We start from the raw sequence: 21,215 nt of genomic DNA on the forward strand, positions 1-21,215 counted from the left end.
CAACCAGGAAAGTCAGCACAAGGAGAGCAGAGGGGCAGCAGAGGACAGGCACCCACAGGAGCGTAACCTGCTCTGCAGGGGAAAACTCCCCTTGGAACACTTCCTGCTGCCTGCATCTCCGCAGGAACTGAGACTGCCAGGGGCTGGGAGGGGCAAGTCCTGCCGGCGGTGTAGAGCGGATACAGAGGGGAGGAAGTTGCCGTGGGTGCAAGCAGTTTTATACAAATTTTAAACAAATCTACAAAGAGCTGGGTCACAAGTGACCAGCACAAGCCAATCAGCACAGTGGAATGGTTTCCAATAAACCAGCAGCCGTCCAGAGGGTGCCAGTGGAACTGATGGCGGGAGGTCACACCTACTGATGTGCTTACTGGGCAAGCTCTGTCCACGTTGGACCACAAGCCTACAAGCCACTAGTCACTTGCCAGCTTTATTTTTTACAAATTTGCATAAAAGACACAAGATCCTACTTTTGCTATATACAGGTATAAAATCAATACCTGCATACAAGCCTATCTATACCTGAGAGAGCTGTGAAGTCCAGAAGGCAATGCTCTGCATGTTTACAGTAGTTATCTCGGGTAGAGGCGTCTCAATTCTTTTTTTAATATTGTATCTGTGCTTCATTTCTCTATATCTTTAAAACTTTTAAAATAATGACTATGCATTATACCCAAAATCAACAAGAGTTGTAAAAGATTCCTCTATTTCATATTCACAGCCCCACTATTCACAATGGCTGAACAGGGACTCAACCAAGAGTCCATGGACAGCCAAGTGGATGGACAAAATGTGGTCAGTCTGTGCAATGGAATGCGATTTGGCTTTAAACAGGGGGAGGGGAAGAGTGACACACACTGTAACGTGGATGAGCCCTGAGGGATGGTATGAAGTGACGTGAGCCATCACACAAAGTCAGATACCATGTGATCCCACTTAGGTGAGTCAAAGTCGGAGAAGCAGAAGATAGAGTGGTGACTGCAGGGACTGAGGGAGGGAGAATGGCCAGTGGTTTAGATTTCCAAGATCAAGACTTATCAAGTACTTGGATCCCTGCCACCCACGTGGGAGACTCAGACTGAGTTGCAAACTAGTTTTGTTTTTTTTTTAAGATTTTATTTATTTGTTTGAGAAGTAGAGTTACAGACAGTGAGAGGGAGAAACAGAGAAAAAGGTCTTCCATCCGCTGATTCACTCCCCAGATGGTCACTATGGCCAGAGCTGTGCCGATCCGAAGCCTGGAGCCAGGAGCTTCTGCCCAGTCTCCCATGTCGGTACAGAGTCCCAAGCACTTGGGCCATCTTCTACTGCTTTCCCAGGGCGTAGCAGAGAGCTGGGTCAGAAGAGGAACAGCCAGAACTAGAACTGGTGCTGAAATGGGGTGCCAGCATCACAGGTGGAGGATTAAAATATTGTACCACAGCACCGGCCCCAGCAAACCAGCTTTGGCCTGACCCAGCCTTGGCTACTGAAGGCATCTGGGGAATGAACCAGCAGATGGACAATCTCTCCCCCATCGGTGTGTCTATCTGTCTGTCTCTCTCTGCCTCTCAAATACTAAAAATGCAAATGAAATTTTTCAATGCTTAATAAATAGGGGCTGTAACTGTGGCACAGCAGGTAAAGCCACCACCTGCAGTACCAGCATCCCATATGGGCGCTGGTTTGAGTCCTGGCTGTTCCACTTCCGATCCAGCTCTCTGCTGTAGCCTGGGAAAGCAGTAGAAGATGACCCAAACCTTTGGGCCCCTGCACCAGTGTGGGAAACCCAGAGGAAGCTCAAGGCTACTGGCTTTGGATCAGCACAGCTCTGGTCGTTACGGCCATCTAGGGACTGAACCAGCACATGGAAGACCTCTCTCTCTCTCTCTGCCTCTCCTTCTCTCTGTGTGTAACTCTGACTTTCAAATAAATAAAATCAATGTTTAAATAAATAAACAAATAGGGTCCTCATCACACGGACGGGATCTGCTGGTAAGGAGCTCCTCCCCTCTCCAGCATCACCTCCCAGCCCGGCCTCATTTCACCGAAGGAGCGTCAGCCACATCAAACCTCTCAGCATTTCCCAAGCATCCAGGGTCTGTTCGTCAGCCCCCATCTCAGCCATGTTGTGTGTGTGCTGGTCCCTCTTCATGAAACGGCTTCACCATCTGGAGAGCTTCTACTCATCTTTCAAAACCCCACTCGAAAATCCTTTCTTCTCTAAGAATCTCTCCTGCTCTCCCAAGCAGCTGCAGTGCATGGTTCTAGCGCTGTCCTGGTACTCAGTACACTGAATCCTACGTAACTGACCTGCTTGTATAACTTTCTTCCCTAGAAAACCATGGGTTCACCAAGGCCAGGGATGGAGACTGCATTTTGTCCTTCGTTGTGTCCCCATCTCAGGTGCATGCCAGATCGCGCTGGATTCCCAGCAGTGTTCCCACACATGGCCGCAGGTTCTCTCCACTCCCTTCTGAGCCGTCCGTCAGGTGGCTCTGGATGGATGCAAATATCCTCTCTGGATTCCTCATCTTCCTGAGCTGCCCCCAGCCAGGATCAGGGGAAGCGTGGACCCGCCTCCTTCTACACCTGTTCTTACGTGCAAAGTCCATTACAACTTACTAAAACTGTGAGCACCCATCATACCCCAGCCCTGAACTATGAAAACACAAAAGAGCGTGAGAATCCAAAGTCCTGTTCTTACAGAGCTTTCATCCTGGGGCAGAGATGAAAGAAACAAGGGAAGAACAAAGAAGAGCATGCAGCCCGCTGGTCCAACAGAGCGTGGCAGCTCAGCTCCTGAGGTTGAGTGGGCATGGGCAACAAACCGCCTGGGAGCTGAACACCAACGAGGAGCCAGCCAAACAGCAATCTATGGGAAAAGTTAAGTGTAAAGCCCAAAACAGGGACAAGCTTGGAGAACTCAAGGAACCAGCAGGGGCCAGAATGCGAGAAGGTGACAAGGGGAGAGTGGCCAGGGGAGGGGACAAGGCGGAGAGATCCTGGCCCTGTAAGCTCAGTCTAGAGGTTTGGAGTCCACTGTCACGTGATGAGATGTCATTGGGAGGTTTATTTATGTTTTTTAAAGATTTATTTATTTATTTGAAAGGCAGAGTTACAGAGTGAGAGGGAAAGACAGAGAAAGAGACTTTCCATCCCCTGGTTCACTCCCCAAATGGCAGCAACAGCCAGGCCTGGGCCAGATTGAAGCTAGAAACCTGGAACATCATCTACTCTCCTATATTGGGGGAAAGGACTCAAGCACTTGGGCCATCTGCTGCTCTCCCAGGTGCATCAGCAGGATCGGAATCAGGAGCGGAGTAGCCAGGACTCCAAGTGGGGCTCATGTGGAATGCCACCATGCAGGTGATGGCTTACCCCACTTCTCCACAATGCTGACTCCACACTGAAGGGTTTAAACAGGGGAGTGGCACAATCAGACTGAAACTGTGGGGGATTACTGCTGGACACAGTGGGGAGAATGGACTGCAGGGACAAGAGAAGAAGCAGGAAAATGGGTTGGAACTATGGTCCTCAACTGGGGGACTATTTTGCTCCCTGGGGATATTTTTGTATAGGAGTGGGGTTAAGGTAGGGCTCCTATGGGTAGAGGCAGGTATGTAGTTAAACTCTCTGCAGTCCAGTTGTCACTCATGGGTGAGGAACCCTGAGTCAGGAGGACATTGCTCTGGTCAAGCAACTGTGGTCAGGGCTAGGGGGCTGGAGACAGACAAAAGGAAACTGACCACTGCTGACATGCTCAAGGACAGAAGGTCATCTGCCATATTCCCTCAGACTGCCGGGACACTTTGCAACCCACCAGAACATTCTGTGTTCACGGCCTCAGGGACAGTATGGAGAAAGCGTCCATGATTGGTTTTTGACTTTCAAAGAGAAATCACACAGGTGATGGACAGCAACTGTGAGACACGCTGAAGACAGGCTACCACATGCATCCCACACGCTACCCACCCTCCACACACACCTGAGCTTCTGCTCCGTGGAGGAGACTAAGCAAAGCAAACTCACGCCAGTATTACGGATCTGTAAGAGAGAAATCTGCCCCCTGCCTGTGCCCGCGCCCCACAACCCAGCGAGGGAGGGAGCTGAAGAAAGAGCTGACCCACTCACAGGGTCTCAGAATGCACAGGACCTGGGGCCCGCCCAGGCAGGGAGAAGCAATGCTGGGCGTGGCCAGGACAGGCAGAGACAGTGCCCTGAGTCCCCTGCAGCCCAGCAAGGTGTGTGACATCACGATGGCACCAGGGCCTGCAGATCAAGCTGAAGGGGCCAGGCAACAAAGTAGGGCCCCTGACACCAGCTGACCACTAAAGACCTATCAGCAGGAAGGAAGAGAGCCCAGCTGCTGCCCAAGTAACTGATGGGAAACCACACCAGGTGTCCTCCTAATAGCCCTGGCCTGGCCACCTAAGGCCCCCTAGGAGCCTGGGACCCAGCCCTGGGAGAAACCGGAGAGAAACTCCAAGCAGTGAGGTTGACACTGAGTCACAGAAAAACCTGCCTCTTGTGCACCTGGATTTGTGGCTGAGGTATGCTCCTTCTGGGGCCCAAGGGGCATGGGCTTCTGTATCCATCTGCACTAGCACCACAGACCGGACCATACCAGGGCGGAGCCAGAGTCCCCTGCAGCAGCACCCCACCCCCACCCGGCTCCCCATCACACGCCCACGTGAATGAAGGCAGAGCTGTCTCCCAGCTGCCACTGAGATGGACAGCTGAGCTCCCTGGAACTGGCAGTGTGGAAGCTCAATGGCAGCGTCATGCTCGCGTCACTGAGCTGACCCAGGCACGGTGGCTTGGCCCCATCCCCTCCTCAACCTGCCCCCTAGAAAGGGGCAACAAAAAAAATGAGGGCACTGGGCAAGAGGGGGAAGGGAAGGAGGCTGGGTGATCTGCTGATAGCGCAGCCTGATGCGGGCCGAAATGTCGTCCAAGGAGCAGCCTTGGGAGAGAGTCCTTAGAAAGCGTGCATGAGGTGGAATAAGTCTCAGGGAGCCTCGGGGACCCTCCCAGCACCTGCTACTGAAGGCGGTCACGGCTCCCACAAGGCCTGCCTGGGGAATGGAGTCGTCTCACTCAGTTTCTCCTACAGTTCTCAAGACCTATTTGAACGCACGTCTCTTTTTTTTCCCCCAGCACTTCTTAATCTCCAGTCTCACAGAGCACAAACTTCAGCTAACAGCTCCCTAAACCTGGACTGGCCTAAGGGTTATGCGGGTAGACAGAGCAGCACCAAAGGCCCACTCCTGCTGGCCAAAGTGTTTCAAAAACAAGGACAAGCGGTTAGGAACGAAGCATTTCCCAGGGGAAACTGAGCCCAAGACCCTGCTTCCTGGGTCCCAGATGTTCTCCATCTCTGCCCCTTTAAGAAGTCAGCCCTGCTCCCTTCCACGCAAAGCACTCGGTGGGTTTCAAGAACAAGCCTGGTGAGGGGCACCTGGCACAGCTGTGAAGACAACACTTGGGACACCCGCATCCCATAACAGAGTTCCCAGTGGGGTCCCCGCTCCGCTTCCACTTCCAGCTTCCTGATGATGGAGGCCCTGGGAGGCAACAGGGATGACTCAAGTACTTGGGTCCCTGCTACCCCCATGGGAGACTCAGAGTTCCAAAGTTCAGCCTGGCCAGCTCCAGCTGCGCAGCACTGGGGAGTAAAATCACGGATGGAAGATTTCTTCCTCTCTCTCAATCTCTCTCTCTCTCTCTCTCTGCGTTTCAAATTAAATTTTTTCAAGGTTTATTTATTTATTTGAAAGGCAGAGTTACAGAGAGGCAGAGGCAGAGGCAGAGAGAGAGAGAGAGAGAGAGAGAGAGAGAGAGAGAGAGAGGTCTTCCATCTGCTGGTTCATTCCACAAAGGCCGGAGCTGTGCCGATCTGAAGCCAGGAGCTTCCTCCGGGCCTCCCACATGGGTGCAGGGGCCCAAGGACTTGGGCCATCTTATACTGCTTCCCCAGGCCATAGCAGAGAGCTGGATCAGAAATGGTGCAGCCAGGACTTGAACCGGTGCCCATATGGGATGCCAGCCCTGCAGCCAGTAGCTTTACCCACCACACCACAGTGCCAGCCCCTTAAATAAATTTTTTTTTTTTGACAGGCAGAGTGGATAGTGAGAGAGAGAGAGACAGAGAGAAAGGTCTTCCTTTTTGCCGTTGGTTCACCCTCTAATGGCCACCGCGGCCGGCGCATCGTGCTAATCCGAAGCAAGGAGCCAGGTGCTTCTCCTGGTCTCCCATGCGGGTGCAGGGCCCAAGCACTTGGGCCATCATCCACTGCACTCCCGGGCCATAGCAGAGAGCTGGCCTGGAAGAGGGGCAACCGGGATAGAATCCAGCGCCCCAACCGGGACTAGAACCCGGTGTGCCGGCGCCGCAAGGCGGAGGATTAGCCTGTTAAGCCACAGTGCTGGCCTTAAATAAATTTTATAATGTTAAAAGCAGCAGCCTGGCCTCTTCTCCCAACCACGCACAGTCCACCGCCCCGCCAGATGCCATTGCCTCATCTTTTGTTCCAAGGCACCACTCTGCCTCCCAGGCCACCACCGCTAGGCACAGCAATTCCACTCTGTCATGTTTATTGATCACCAACAGGATGGCAGGCTCTGGGCTACAGCAAGACACCAAGCAGAAAATCTCTGCTCTCACAGCACAGGACAGTCTGGAAGGAATCCGAAAGCAGGACCCTTCACCAGCATCAGTGTCCACTCGTGGGGGTGGGGTGGGAGGGGACAAAGGGGATACGGAGTAGGAAACAGCTGAGACTCACAGGTTGGCAGAGGCCTGGGCTGGCTGGCGAGAGGGAGCCTCCAGCAGAGATAAGCAGGGAGACTCACAAAATGAACCCCTGGGTGGCAGTGAAGGGCTCTGACACGCCCAACGACATGTACACTGGAGCGAGAAGGAGGAGTGGCTGGGTCAGCAGGAGGCAGAGGTTTGGGGAAGGGCAGGTACCAAAGGTTAAGGCCTTGTTCCTGGCCCCAGATGAACCCCAGGTCATGGAGCCCCCTTGCCTGGGTGCACAGCTACTTTCTGTACCAGCAAGAGCTGGGGAGACTCCGTGTGACACCTGACTGTGCCTCTGCGCGCTGTGCACCACCACGTCATTTATTTTATTTCTGTGGACATCAGCTTTTAATCTATAGAATGAGAATAATAACAACTATCTCACGGAGTTACAAGGATCGCGAAACGAGATGCTCTGCACACTACTGAGACACGGAAGCAGAAGGAAACTTGAGTTACCTCCCCCTACACGGCCTGAAGCGTGTGTGTAACAGCCCCTGAGTGAATGAAAAATACACGTTTCTGGAAAGGAAAGATTGTCCTAACATTATTTCTGGTGGTTCTTAAAAAAAAAGAAAAAGAAAGAAACCTCCAGAAATAGCCTACATGGACAGGTCTGGGAGGGCGTGGAGGGAAGGCTGCACAGGCACCCCATTGTGAGTAAGGGACCGGGGGCCTCCACCATAACAGTAGCCACCCCATCTCCACCAGCCAGGTTCCCTCCACCAGGGACAGACGAGGAAACTCGAACCATGAAGAACATTTCTTCACATTTCCAGTGGGACAGCAATCACGGATAATGTTGTGGACTGGCTGTGTGCCCCCCAACACTCAGTTACCCTCGATGTGAGGATATTCATGGGGACTGGAATGAGATTAGATCAATAAGGTGAGGCCCTTGGGCTGGAATTCATGCCCAAACTTCAAAAAGTTTGTGGAAAAAATGGAATCAAAAGCTAAGTTTATTTTTGTGCCAAAAAATTCTGAAATCCATACACAGTTTTGTCATGACAATATGCATTTTCCACAAGCTTTTTGAAGACTCCTCCTATATAGGAATTTCAATTTTTTTTTTTGACACCAACATAAATTTGCCTTGTAATTCCATGTTCCATAAAGTTTTCAAGTACACACGTGGCTTAAGAGGAGGGAAGGGGGAGGTGTCTGGGGCAGTGCTCGAGACACCACTTGGGATGCCTGCGTCTCATATGAGAGTACCTGAAACAGACTCCTGGCTCCCTGTCCTGTTCCACCTACGTGCTACTGTGCGCCCTGCGAGGCAGCACCGATGGCTCAGGACCATGAATGCAGGAGCCCCAGACTGGATTGTAGGCTCCTAGCTTCAGCCTGGCCCAGCTCCAGCTGTTGCAGGCATCTTGGGGTGAACCAGTGGACAGAAGATCTGTCTCTGTCTCTTTACCTTTGAACTGACAAGAACAGATACTACTCGATCTCAGCCGAGAAGCAACTGTCTACCTTTCAAATAAATAAAACAAATAAATTTTTAAAAAAGAAGCAGAAGAAGAAGAGAGTTCTTTCTCTCCCATACACACACGCAAGCCAGTCTCGAGGGGAGGCCACGAGAGCACCCAGAGAGAGGCAGCGTCTACAAATCAGCAGCAGCAGCCCTCACCGAGAGCTGAAGCTGCCAGCACCTTCCTCTTGGACTGCCTGGCCTCCCAAATTATGAGACATAAATAAAAGCTGCCCATCTGTGGTGTTTGTTACAGCAGGCCAACCCAACAAAGGCACATGGCAGAGAAAATGAGCGCTTCGCCCACGGAGTTATGAGAGTCAAACTTGTCAATGCCTTGCCAGCCACTCTCTCAACCAATCACACGCTGGGCCCACTGGGGGAAGCGCGAGCACTGGAAGCCTCTCTACCTCCTGTGCGCTCGTGGCCGGAATGCACCGGTGCAGTTAAGGATGACAAGGTGAAGAGAAGCGCAGGGAAGGGGGTCACTGCGCCTGGCGTGGGAGAAGGGCTTGCTGTAGCCAGCTCACAGGTGACCGGGAGTCAGCCAGGCCAAAAGAAAACCCTTCGCTGTACAGGCCCAGATGGGGGAGACTGGGAGGCGGGAAGGGGTACAGAGAGACACATGGTCCAGTGTCACTGTATGGGCACTGGCTCCTGACAGAGGAAAGAACCAACTGGAGGCAGGCACCGGCTGACACCCCATCAAGGAGGCATTTTAGGAACTCTAGTTCACAGTCTCCAAGTTGCAAACTGGTGGCCCAACAGGCTCAAAGTGTCCTACCCTGCAACGTGTTTGTCCGGGCAGCGTAGGGTTTTTTAAAAACCCAGCCACCGTTTAAAAATCAGGAGAGTGTGTTGAGCAGTCCAGGATGCCCTTGAAGCACGTAAGAACTGACCGTTCCAGGCTCACTGCCCACCCTGCGACGACAGGCCAGGGACAAGCAGCTACACCCCTAGGTGAGCTCCCAGGCGGGCCACAGGCCCCACTACACCCCACTGCCTCCCCAACCAGCCTGCTTGCCTGGGAAAATCCTGCTCAAGTCAGTGAGTGTCCCAAGGAGGTCACTGCAGGCCACATATGCTGCAAGTTTTGTGTGTTTTATTCCCTTCTCTTTTTTTCCATCAACATATTCCCAGAAAACTCAAAAAACAAAAAAAGAAAAGTAAAGAAAAAGAAATGTACCCTACACACTCTGCATCTCCCCTAATGCCCAGCACCAAGAACAACGCAGGTCATCAGTGTTTGCTGAATTAATGCATGAATGAATGAGTAAACACCGCTCCTGGGGGACTGCCCTCTGTACCTGCCCTTCCTCCCCTGGTTCAAGGCTTGTGTTATGAAGAAGACAGCCTGGGGACTGGCACTGTGGTGTAGCAGGTAAAGCCGCCACCTGCAGTGCCAGCATCCCACGTGGGCGCCAGTTGGAGTCTTGGTTGCTCCACTTGCAAACCAGCTCTTTGGTGTGGCCTGGGAAAGCAGTGGAAGACGGCCCAAGTCCTCGAGCCCCTACACCTACATGGGAGACCTGGAAGAAGCTCCTGGCTCCTGGCTTCGGATTGGCCCAGCTCTGGCTGTTGTGGCCATTTGGGGAGTGAACCAGAAGATGGAAGACCTCTCTCCCCTCTCTCTCTCTGCCTCTGCCCCTCTGTAGCTCTGCCTTTCAAATGAATAAATAGATCTTTAAAAAAAAAAAAAAAAAAGACAGCCTGAAGTAAATGTGGACATATAATAAAAAATAAAATACTGAGGGACCAGCATTGTGGCTGGCGCACTGAGATGAGCCGCAGTCTACAACATGGGCATCCCATATCAGAGTGCTTGTTCAAGTCCCAGCTGCTCCACTTCCCTTTCAACTCTGTTAAGCACCTGGAAAAGTAGAGAATGATGGCCCAAATGCTTGGGCCCCTGCCATTCACCTGACAGACCTAGATGGAGTCCCAGGCTCCTGGCTTCAACATGGCCCAGCCCTGGCCATTGTAGCCAGCTGGAGATTGAACCAGCAGACAGAAAATCCCTATCTATCTCTCCCTTTCTCTGTGTCTTTCTCCATTTCAAAGAAATAAATCTTTTAAAAAAAGTAAAAATGGAAGCACTGAAGTCCATCTCTGCATTTCTACTGCAATATTCTATTGGACTGAAGTGGAGACAGGAACTCTGCATAAACGCAGACCAGGCCGCCATGGCTGGCGGCGGGAGGAATCAGAGCCCCGGAAGCCGAGAGGGCCTGCGGGCACTATCGATTACCTGCAGGGTGTGCAGAGAGCGGGACGGCTGCCAGAAAGCAGAAGCCATTCTGATTTTCAAAGGGGATGGGAGACAGAGCTGGCCAGTTCCAGGCCGAAGAGAGAGTGATGTCACAGGCAAGGTTCTTGAACAGAGGGGTCGAGGGCCACTTAGGAGCACCTGGAGCAGGATGCTGTGTCCATGAGAAGGCTGCACAGGGGAACCAAGAAGCCGTGTGACATTCAGCTCATTTTCTTCCTTCTCGCAAGGCTCCCAGCCTGGGAGACGGTAACACTACAGCTGACAGAAGGCACACAATGCAAGGAGTGGGTGACCAGCCGAAGAGGCCAATTCACCCCTTGGGCCATGTTAACAGAAGCAGCACAGGCAGCACAGAGGAGGCGATCATCCTTTCCTTTCTCCAGCCACATCCAGAGACGCATACGCAGAGCTCAGCACCACTATCCGGGTGGGGTGATGACAGCGGTCTTTTAGAAGACCCTTGGCAGGACCTCTTCAAAGACACACAGCTCTGATCCAGAATTCTGGCCTCTGCTGGAAAACGGGAGCCAGCTGGCCTTCTGTTCCTAACGACCACAAGCAGCTGAACCTGAGCTGTGGCTGCCGCTTAAGACAGGTCCCTCACGATCAACGGTACCCCTTCCTCTGCCACCCCGCTGAACAGGGCCAGCTGCCGTGAACACCCTCTCCGGGCCGACTTCCCTTGCTCATTTCTCTGCCCGGCCCCCCTGAGACCTGGAGTTTCAAGCCAGGATGTGGTAGATGCGAAGAACACTGGAGACAGGAGGCGCAGCCGTGAACCACCTGACCTAGCCAGCGTGGGTCACCGAAGTCTGGGGCTATCACCAGAGGCTCCAGGCACCCACACAGCGGCCACAGGGGAGAAGCACCCTGGACTATCAAGTCCCAAGAGGTAAGAACTACACAGCTAATAGGGGGATGAGGAAAGAACTCGGTGCGATGTATGAATAAGTGGCTTGTGTGAGGGCCAGAACTGTGCAAAAATGGGATACGTGGGCTTGGCTGGATGAGCTGCCATCGCTGGAACCGTGCAAGTACATGGCTCACATACACAGGTGTATGAGCAAAGGGGTTCACACACCTGGCAGCACAAGAGAAGGCAGGAGAGTAGAAGGGTCTACAACAGCAAAGAAACACTGCCTTTGTTAGGTCAGAAGATTCTTCACAAAGACATAAAAGAAAGTAAGTCAGCAAAGAGTTCACCATTTTTAAAAATCAAAAGTTCCCTTCACAAAATCCATGGCACACAAAAGTCCGTCCAGCTAGGTGGGCCAGAGAAAGATCACCGGCACTGGGCATTATTTCCAGCGCTTGGTCCAACGGGCTTTGGAGGCGAGCCACAAAGGCCACGGTGAAACTCGGAGGGGGAACAATGGCCCTGATCAGGAGGCCGCGGTCCCCACCACAAAACTGCCATCTGCCTCCAACATCAATCCCGCGCAGGCCAACAATGCACGGGGGACAGCAGGCCTGGGAGAAGGCTGGCCTTGTGACCTGCAGCCAGTCACTCAGCACAACTGGGCCTCAGTTTCCCCACCGTGGGGATGAACCCTTCTGTAGGCTGTGGGGGCCGAGAGTGGGACATCTGGGAGGGAGCTCCAGAAAGCACGCAGGCAGCAAGAAGCGCAATCAGCGCTGTTTGGCAAGAAAAGGTCCCAGAGGATCTGGGGCAGCGCAGCCACTGGACCCGCGTCTCGCAGGTGCCAACTCCACAGAAATGAAATTGAATTCCCTTGACCAGAACGCAGAGAAACTTCGAGAATGTTAGAGATGAGATTGCGTAGACAAATTTCCTGATGAAATTCCTTACCTGGTTACGTGCTGATCGGTTGTTTAAAAAGGTGAAAGGTAAAGAGTAAAAGAATCCGCCGGAGGCATTGGTGCTGCGCTGATCCTGAGTAAAGTTCACTGGCCCAACAGCAGCAGCCCTCCAGACACAAGACGCACCCGGCTCCTACCCGGCTTCCAAAACCCAGACTGGCCAGAACCCCACATCTCCGTCCCCAGCTCCTCCTGGAAAACACCATTGGCCAGATGAGCCTGATAAGGCATACGCTCGTGGCCAAGTGTGTGTTCTCAGGCTCTGCTTTTGTAGGGAGAGGCCGAGCGCGTTCACCGGTCAAGGGCTTGCTTCTCGACTGGCAAGAAGGCTGAAACCTGGCAAGCCCCTGTGCTCGCCACTGCGCTGCACGCCCAAGAGGAGGAGACCAGGGAAGGCAGGGCTCTCTGCTCTTCAAGACCAGGGTCTGCCCGGTGGTCATTAGCATGCAGGATTCACCAGAACTAAAAGGCCAAAGACTGAGGGCGAGACCAGGGTGAAAAAAGCAGAGCCCTGCCCTGGTGGCTGCTGCCCTCCCAAAGTTCCCCAGCGTCTGAAGCGTGCAGGGCAACTGAGAAGCCTGGGAAGGCTGCCCCCCTGCCTGGGGCACTGGGAGCAGGTGTGGCCACCTCAGATGGCTCAAGCCCCAGGTAAGCCAAGGTGCTCAGCGGTCAAATGGTAACGGCAGACATGGGCCCCAACGGCCACCAGGGACGACACTGCATGCCCTCTTTCCTTCAGACACCACAGCACACCCTGTGTCGCAGCAAGGAGCGTCACGGTCAGGAAGAAAACGGACACCGAGGGGCAGGGGCCCAGGCTTCCCTTGGGGCACACTCTTGGAGAAAGGGTAAGCAGGGCAGACTGAGCCCAGGCTGAACCAAGGCCGTGGTGGGTGGGCGAAGACCCCCGTCTGCTCCAACGAAGACTCCCCCACCCCAGCTGCCTTCAGCTCTGCGGTCGTGTCCTTCCCTGAAGCTCCCTCCTGGTTCACATGGATCCAGGGAGCGGCTTCCCCAGAAGTCTGTCTCCAGTGGCACCAGAGCTGGAGCTCGCAGCCAGCGGTCATCCCACCCTCTCGGCAGGCTTCCCCAGGAACCAGGAAGCCGGGCAGCGCCTACCAGCCCACACGGCACGCCGAGGTGCTGGCTTTGAACGAAAGCTGCTGACACTAAATGCTGGTGCACACAGCCATTGGGCGGCACACCGAGAGGGAACACATTCTCTGCACTGAGCTTCCTCTGTACGCCTAAATGCCTGCATTAGCCTGGATCAATAAGCCCCATAACCGTTAATCCATGGCCATCCAGGCCAGCGAGACACCGACAAAGAAGTGCCGCCCAAGGATGCCAGCGTCTGCCTGTGCACATGCATGTGAATTCCAGCCAGAGGGAGAGGCAGGCACAAACCACCACCACCACCAAAACCCACAGCAGGGGCGGGGGGGGCAGATCGGGACAACACACGGCAGTCCTAAGGGGCTTCTGCCATGACGGGGAAGACTGTCAAAATGGCCTGAGAGTGACATGTCACTGCCAAGATGATGGAGTGCCCGTGACACTCCCCAAGTCAGGCGTAGGATCCTCCTCGCACACCTGCAATGCAGAGAACGCTGCCCGTGTTCGGATCCACACGCCAGCCCAGAGCTCCCCGCAGCTGAAACCAGCCTGGACTTGTGTGGCCGCGGCCGGGCCGTTCCTCTGCACAATAAGATTATTGATGCACAGCGGCACTGCGTGATGGCAGGGAGGAGCGCGGGGCAGAACCGGAGCCGGGGCCGGGGCCGGGGCCGGGGCCGGGGCCGAGCGAGAGGGGAGGAGGGGAGACTCCCAGCCCACAGCTTACCTTTTATTTGAGCCTCGTATTCAGCGATGATCTCTTTGTCTTTCTTGAACTTAGTTTGAGATGACATCTTCCGACGCAGCCGAAGGCACTAGCAGGCTGTTGGCTTTCTTTCTCCTTTTCTTCCCAAGTCCTCTCTCCGGCTACGGTAATCACACTGCTCTGGTCGATTTCACAGGTTTAGGGGCTAATCTCTTTCACTGAGCTGCAGAGCAGGGGCCCAAATCCTTCTCCTTCAGAGAGGAAAATTCTCTTTTCTTGCAGAGAAATGGCTCCAGCAGCTTGTTCTGGTCAGCTCCTCTTGCAGAAGACCCACCCTAGGAGCATGGTAACCTGCCCCAGATTTTCAAGAATTTTCTTCCAAAAAAAAAATAATAATAACCAAGAGTACTCACACACAAACACACACACACACATACACACTCATGCGTGCATGCGCACACTCACCCAGACACGCTTACACACAGTTGTGGTGTGCACACACACATCCACACTCACACACACACACCCTCACATGCACACAGTACACCCGCCCGCTCACTCACACACACACACACACACACATCCACCGAGAGGCGGGGCCCCTCCTGGGTCGTGCAGTCAGCTCCCGGCTCGCTCTCCAAGGCTAAGGAGATGGTCAGGTTGCCAGAGGGCCGGTCATCTCGCATCCTCCCTCCCTTCAGCGCCTCGGATCTGATGTCCAGCGAGGATCAAAGCCAGCAGAGCAAGCTGGAAGTTTTCGCACTGCAACGCCGAAGCTCCGTGAACCCCTGGGCCGACTGCTCGCCCTGCAGGGCCGGCAGCAGCGAGCTCTCCCCCACCGCCTCGTCACTAGGCTCCGCCTCCCGGATTTTATAACAACTGACACATTGTAGCCTACAGGAGAGCAGAACTCACTGCAAGCAGAAAGGGGAAGAAACACTCACAAAAGGAAAGGCAGCAGGAAAATGAGCAGGGCTGGAGAGGCCTGGGAGGCTCCCGCAGACTCCAACCGCCAGCCACTGGGTCAGGGATTTTTCTTTCTAAAACAAAAGATCCCCCTTTTCTTTGCTGTGTGCAACTACACGCAGCCTCTCCATGGATGGCGTGCGCTCGGCCTGGGGTTGAGGGGAGGGCCTGACCCACGTGGCCAAGGGCATTGCTGTTTGTTGAGCAATTACTTGGTGGCAGGGACAATGCCCAGAGTTCCAGACACACAGCTTCGCAAAGCCTTTGAGACCAGATATGCGAACAGGACCTGGGCCAGTGGCCTGTGGGGTTTTAGACAAATTCCTGACTTGTTGAGCCCCATTCTCCTCAGCAGTAAAATGGGCTCTAGGGGGGGAGGGGCAGGGACTCTTCCACTTAGCTTCCAGCAGTTGTCTCCCAAAAGCTGAGTCTAGGTGCAGCACCACAGTGGGCACAGGAATATGAAAATCAAAATACACACACACACACAATCCTGGAACTCCAGGGCCTGCAAATCACACAGCTCTGGGAGTCACCACCATTCACAGACTACTCGGCAAAAGCAGCCCTGGAGCACGGCACGCTGTGAATGGTGCCCCTGGAGCTGTACCAAGCTAGAGGCCCTGGGAAGGGAAGATGAGAAATCAACATAATGAGTCAATTATATAATAGGGTAGGGAAGGCTAAGTGTTGTGGGGAAAGACTATTGCATGGTGGGGGCCATCCAGGAGGAGGGGAACTCTTGGAAACATCAAGGAAGAATGCAAAGCTGGAGCCTGTGTCCTGGCACAGCAGCGCCGGCACTCCATATCCCAGCACTGGTTTGAATCCTGGCTGTTCTGCTTCCAATCTGGCCCCTTGCTAATGCACCTGGGAAAGCAGCAGCAGATGGCCCCTGGAACACACGTGGGAGACCCAGATGGAGTTCCCAGCTCCTAGTGTTAGCCTGGCCCTGCCCTGGCTGTTGCAGCCATTTGGGAAGTGAACCAACAGATGGAAGATATCTCTATCTCTATTTCAAGTAAATAAAAATAAATGAATGAATCATTTTTTCAAAAGCAAGAATGCAAAGCTAAGTTGCGGCCAGCACGGAGTAAGCACTCAATAAATGACAGCAATTCTGAGTCTCCAGTTATATCCCCCCACCAAACTCCTTGGGGACAAGGAGTTTGTGCCCACCACAGGTGTAAGCACTGGTCTCTTACAGAGGAAGGGATGGAGGAGTAGATACAGGAAGTGATGTGCCTGAGGAAGCAGCATTCCCACCCAGACTGTCAGACACCAGAGCCTGCTCCGAGAAATGCTTAGTCTCCACCTTCCAGGAGAGCAAGCCAACCCACTGCACATGCATCCGGGGAGCAGGAGACTGTGAAGCTGGGACGAAGCACTGGACGGTGGCCGACCAGTGGAATGTCCCACGATCAGTCATTCACACCTGAGTGTCCCCTGCTGGAAGTTTTCACAAATATCTCAAAATAAGAGTAGACTCCCATCAGCACACGACTTGGTATGGGTTCAGAAATGAATCCATTATCCAGGCCAGTCCCTGGAGGCTTCCTAGAGGAGGTGGCGAGCCATGGGGGTCCTCAAACAGGCTAGGTAGGGGTGAGGTAGAGCTACATGCGCCTACAGAGAAAGCAGCCAAGGCCCACAGGTATGAAAGCACAGGGTGTGTTCGGACCAAGCCCAAGGAGAAGTCCAACTGAGTGAGTCATGGGCTTATTACAGCCTTGAGCCGGACACTGGAGGTCACAAAGTTCAGGAGTAGAAGCTGGAGCCCCGCAGACTTGCTGTCACCTCTTGCCTGGCCCTCCTAGTGCATGGTCAGGCCCTGTGCCATTCCCCTCTGAGAAGCCAAAATCAGCTGAGGCCACAAGAGTCAGCGGGGGATTAGCAGCCCTGGTCCAAGCCTGGGGACCCCAAGAAACCTGGGAACGCAGAGAGAACACCCTGGGAAGTGACTGCATGGGTGCCAGCCCCGGCTGTGCCACGAACCCAGAGCTCATGAGAACTTCAGCAAGTGACCTCACACAGAAGCAGTCAGCTCTCTTCACTATGATTAAAATTTAAAATCCACAAACATTCCTGGGAGACCCACACGGAAGGCCTGGAACCACGGAAATGTCAGAGAAGCCTTAGGAACAGAAGCAGAGTCCGGCATGAAGCCACGTGCTGAAGGCCGGGAAGCTGATTGTCGGGTAGGACACACGGCGGTTTATGCTCCGGCTCTGCCACTTAGCACTATTATAGGGGCCTGCTGGAACTGCCACACCCACGCTGGGCCTCAGTTTCCTAATCTGTCAGGTGACTGCCCTCAGTCGCTGCACAAGACCCCATGTGATCATGGATTTACAGTGCTTGGCAGCAAGCAAGAAGGCCCAAGGTTATCTATTCTCCTTTAGGGCCAAAGCAAGTGGGCCAATGGCCAGAGCTCTGGGGTTGGGAGCAGGAAGAGATGAAAACAGTTGCACTCCTGGGGGCTCCATCACCACCACACACAGCGAAACCACATCATCCCTCATCTTCTAGCCCCAAGAAGAGTAGCTGTGACCTAAGCAGGGCCTGGCACACGCCCCCTCCCTCCAGGTCACCCTTGCTTGCCCCAGCCACAAGCAACCCTTCTGTACCCATCGTCACTGTAAGGCCACTTTGTCCTTGCTGTGCTAGAACCAACAGCCACGCCTAACATCGCACTTCGCAGGCAGCAACAGATCCGAGCTGCTCCCGCAGCAGGAAGGGGCTGTACCCAGTGACTTGATCTGTGCCGTCCCCAAGGGTTAGGGTGCAGTCCACCTCCCTGGGGCTCTTGGCCCAAATTCATACAGATATTCTTGAGTGAGACCACGAGCTAGTATTTACTCAGTGCTCCTTCCATATGCTCAGGAGCCACTCACTCTACACAGACTTTTGTCCCTGACTTCTTGTTCCATCGCTCTGGGTCGGGTGCTATGCTCACTCCTGGAGAAAGAGGCCCTGCACAGTGCAGCAGCTGGGCCAGGTCACACAGCGAGCTAGAGACTGACCTGTGTTCAAGCCCAGGCCCAGCCCTCCCCAGGGCCCAGGGACATACCCAGGCTATGACTCTATTCCCAAGGTCGTCAGAGGAGGAGTTCCTGTCCAGGATTAACCTAATTTTTCACCCTCTCTGTATTTGTTTCAAAATAGTGTCCGACTCAAAGTTTTCCATTTAAAACAGAGAATGTGGAGTTAAAAATACCATGAAAACAAGCCGCAAATGACTGTGGGTGAGGCTTCCACTAGAAGCACAGCTAAATAATACAAAACTCACTGAACTGGTTTCTTGCCCGGTACAGAAAAACAAAAGCAAAAACAACAACAACAAGAAAACCTCCACTTGAAGGAAGAGTGACCAGAAGCAGAAACAAAAAAGCTTTCAGTTCAAGGCAATTTTATTTTTCTGGTCAAATGTAAGCATTCCACCCCCCCACCCCACCCCCACCCAATCCAACATGACTAATCCAGCGACATCCTCCACACGGCTACCCATGCCTGTGTCCCTGGCTGGCTCAGGGAGCAGCCCTGTCCTCTTCTCAGCTCTGCACGGCGAAGCAGGACCGGAACTCAGCTGGTGGTGCCACCACACGAGACTTGAACAGCAAGAGTGACGCTTGCTAGGGAGTGCACCGTACCGTGTTTTGTAAAAGCCTTTGAGTTATTTGTCTTGTTTGGTGCCCACAACAACCAAGCAGGGCCATAGTTAATTCCTGTTTACTGATAAGGAAATGAGCTGGCCAGCACAAACGTAGATGGGAGAATATTTTATCACCTAAAGCATAAGGTTGGCCACAAAATCCAAAAGCCGGAAGTGCCTGACAAATTCCACTGTATGACAATCTTTCCACAGTTCTGCCTGGCAAAAAGCATTGTAGGCACAAAGACAACCCAGGACTGCTTCCTCTAATACACTACCTGTACCAAATGTTCTCATCAGCCAGCAAATCAAACAGCCCAGATGCCCATCAATGGATGAATGGATGAAGAAAACGTGGTTTCTGCTCACAGGGGGATATTACTCAGCCATGAAAAGAAGTGATGTGCTGATACACACCACAGCGTGGGTGAGCTGTAAAAACACGCTGCGGTAGGTGTGTGATACAGCAGTCAAATGCCTCCGTGGGGCGGGGGGCGGCATTGTGGTGTAGCAGGTAAAGCCACTGCCTGCAACACCAGCATTTGTCTTGGTTGCTTCATTTCCAATCCAGCTCCCTGCCAAAGGTCTGGGAAAGCAGCGGAAGATTGCCCAAGCGCTTGGGCCCTTGCCACCCACGTGGAAGCCCCAGATGAAGCTCCCGGCTTCAGCGTGGCCCAGTACTGGCCATCATGGCCATCTGGGGAGTAAACCAACAGGTGGAAGATCGATTCATTCTCTCCCCCCCAACCACACCCCTGGTCTGGCTGTAACTCTGACTTTCAAATAAATAAATAAATAAATATTTTTTAAAGGCGGGGGGCTGGCTCTGTGGCTTTAATAGTGGGTTACAGTCCCAGCTTATAGCGCTGGCATCCCATATGGGTGCTAGTTCGAGTCCTGGCTGCTCTGCTTCCAATCCATCTCTCTACTATGGCCTGGGAAAGCAGGGAAGATGACCTAAGTCCTAGGGCCCCTGTACCCACGTGGGAGACCCAGAAGCTCCTGGCTTCAGATCAGTTCAGCTATGGCCATTGCGGTCATTTGAGGAGTAAACCAGCGGATGGAAGACCTCTCTCTCTCTCTCTCTCTCTCTCTGGCTTTACCTCTCTCTGTAACTCTTTCAAATAAACAAAATAAATCTTTAAAAATAAATTTAATTAAAATTTAAAAATTAAAAAACAAGATGCCTCCTGGGATCCCACATCCGAGGGCCTAGGTTTGAGTTCCAGTTCCCAATTTCAGCTCCCTACAAGGTGGCAGCTGATGGCTCTGGTTCTCGGATCCCTGCTACTCGTCTAGGGGACCCAGGCTGAGTTCCAAGGCTCCTGGTTTTGGCCTAGCCTAAACCCAGCTGCTGTGAGCATTTGGGAAGTGAACCAGCAGATGGAAGATCTCTTTCCTTCTCTCTCTCTCTCTCTCTCTACCTTTGAAACAAAAACTGAAGATTTTTAAAAATCACACTAAATTTAAAAAAAAAAAAAAGGCAGCCATAGATCATGAGTCCACCAACAGGAAATCTCCAAAACAGATCAATCACAGAGATGGGAAGCAGATTGGTGTTTTCCCGGGGAATGGGGGTGCCACATGGGAAATGGGGAGCGACTGCCTGACTGCTTCGGGAAGCTCCGTGACAAGGAAATGTTTGCCAAGTGCCTACAGCTGTCCAACAGCGCTCTTTGCAATGCTTCATCTTTGTTACGGGAATCTCACCTCAGTAAGTAAACCAATAAATAGTAACTAGTTCCTTTAAATCTGGGAGGGGCTGGCGCCATGGCTCAATAGGCTAATCCTCCGCCTTGCGGCGCCGGCACACCAGGTTCTAGTCCCGGTCGGAGCACCGGATTCTGTCCCGGTTGCCCCTCTTCCAGGCCAGCTCTCTGCTGTGGCCCGGGAGTGCAGTGGAGGATGGCCCAAGTGCTTGGGCCCTGCACCCGCATGGGAGACCAGGAGAAACACCTGGCTCCTGGCTTCGGATCAGCATGATGCCTTGGCCGCAGCATGCTGGCCGCAGCCATTGGAGGGTGAACCAATGGCAAAAGGAAGACCTTTCTCTCTGTCTCTCTCTCTCACTGTCCACTCTGCCTGTCAAAAAAAAAAAAAAAAATTAAATCTGGGAGGAAGACAGAAGAGTCCAGGAGAAAAATCGGGATGGGGTGTCAGTAACACTTCACAGAACAGCAAACAGAAGAAATGTGAAGCCACCTCACTCCCCATCAACGTTGTTCAGGCACGGCCGGATCCAGGAGCTCTCACAGTCAACAGCCCCACTCCCAGCTCACATTCCGCTAGCTCGGCAATGCCAACCAGGAAGTCAAAGCCTTTCCCAAGAGTTCCAGCAAAAATCCCAGGAGCAGCCCACGGGGCAGTCTAGGGTTGCGTCTGAATCATTTGCTGTAGTCTGCTGGTGAAAGATTCTACTTGGCCAGG

At 53.2% G+C, this 21,215-nt stretch overlaps 1 protein-coding gene across 3 annotated transcripts in view; it reads right to left on the reverse strand.

The window, feature by feature from the left end:
• Nucleotides 1-14,976, reverse strand: part of SRGAP3 (SLIT-ROBO Rho GTPase activating protein 3) — a 243,661-nt gene extending 228,685 nt beyond the window's left edge. For all 3 annotated transcript variants that reach the window (XM_062200379.1, XM_062200380.1, XM_062200381.1), the window contains exon 1: nucleotides 14,192-14,976. In XM_062200379.1, coding sequence (XP_062056363.1) covers nucleotides 14,192-14,258 — 67 coding nt within the window. In that variant the 5' untranslated portion in view covers nucleotides 14,259-14,976. The remainder of the gene's footprint in view (nucleotides 1-14,191) is intronic.
• Between the last annotated feature and the right edge of the window lie 6,239 nt (nucleotides 14,977-21,215).

This window comes from Lepus europaeus, chromosome 9, assembly GCF_033115175.1.
Source record: "Lepus europaeus isolate LE1 chromosome 9, mLepTim1.pri, whole genome shotgun sequence".
Lineage (NCBI taxonomy): Eukaryota > Metazoa > Chordata > Mammalia > Lagomorpha > Leporidae > Lepus > Lepus europaeus.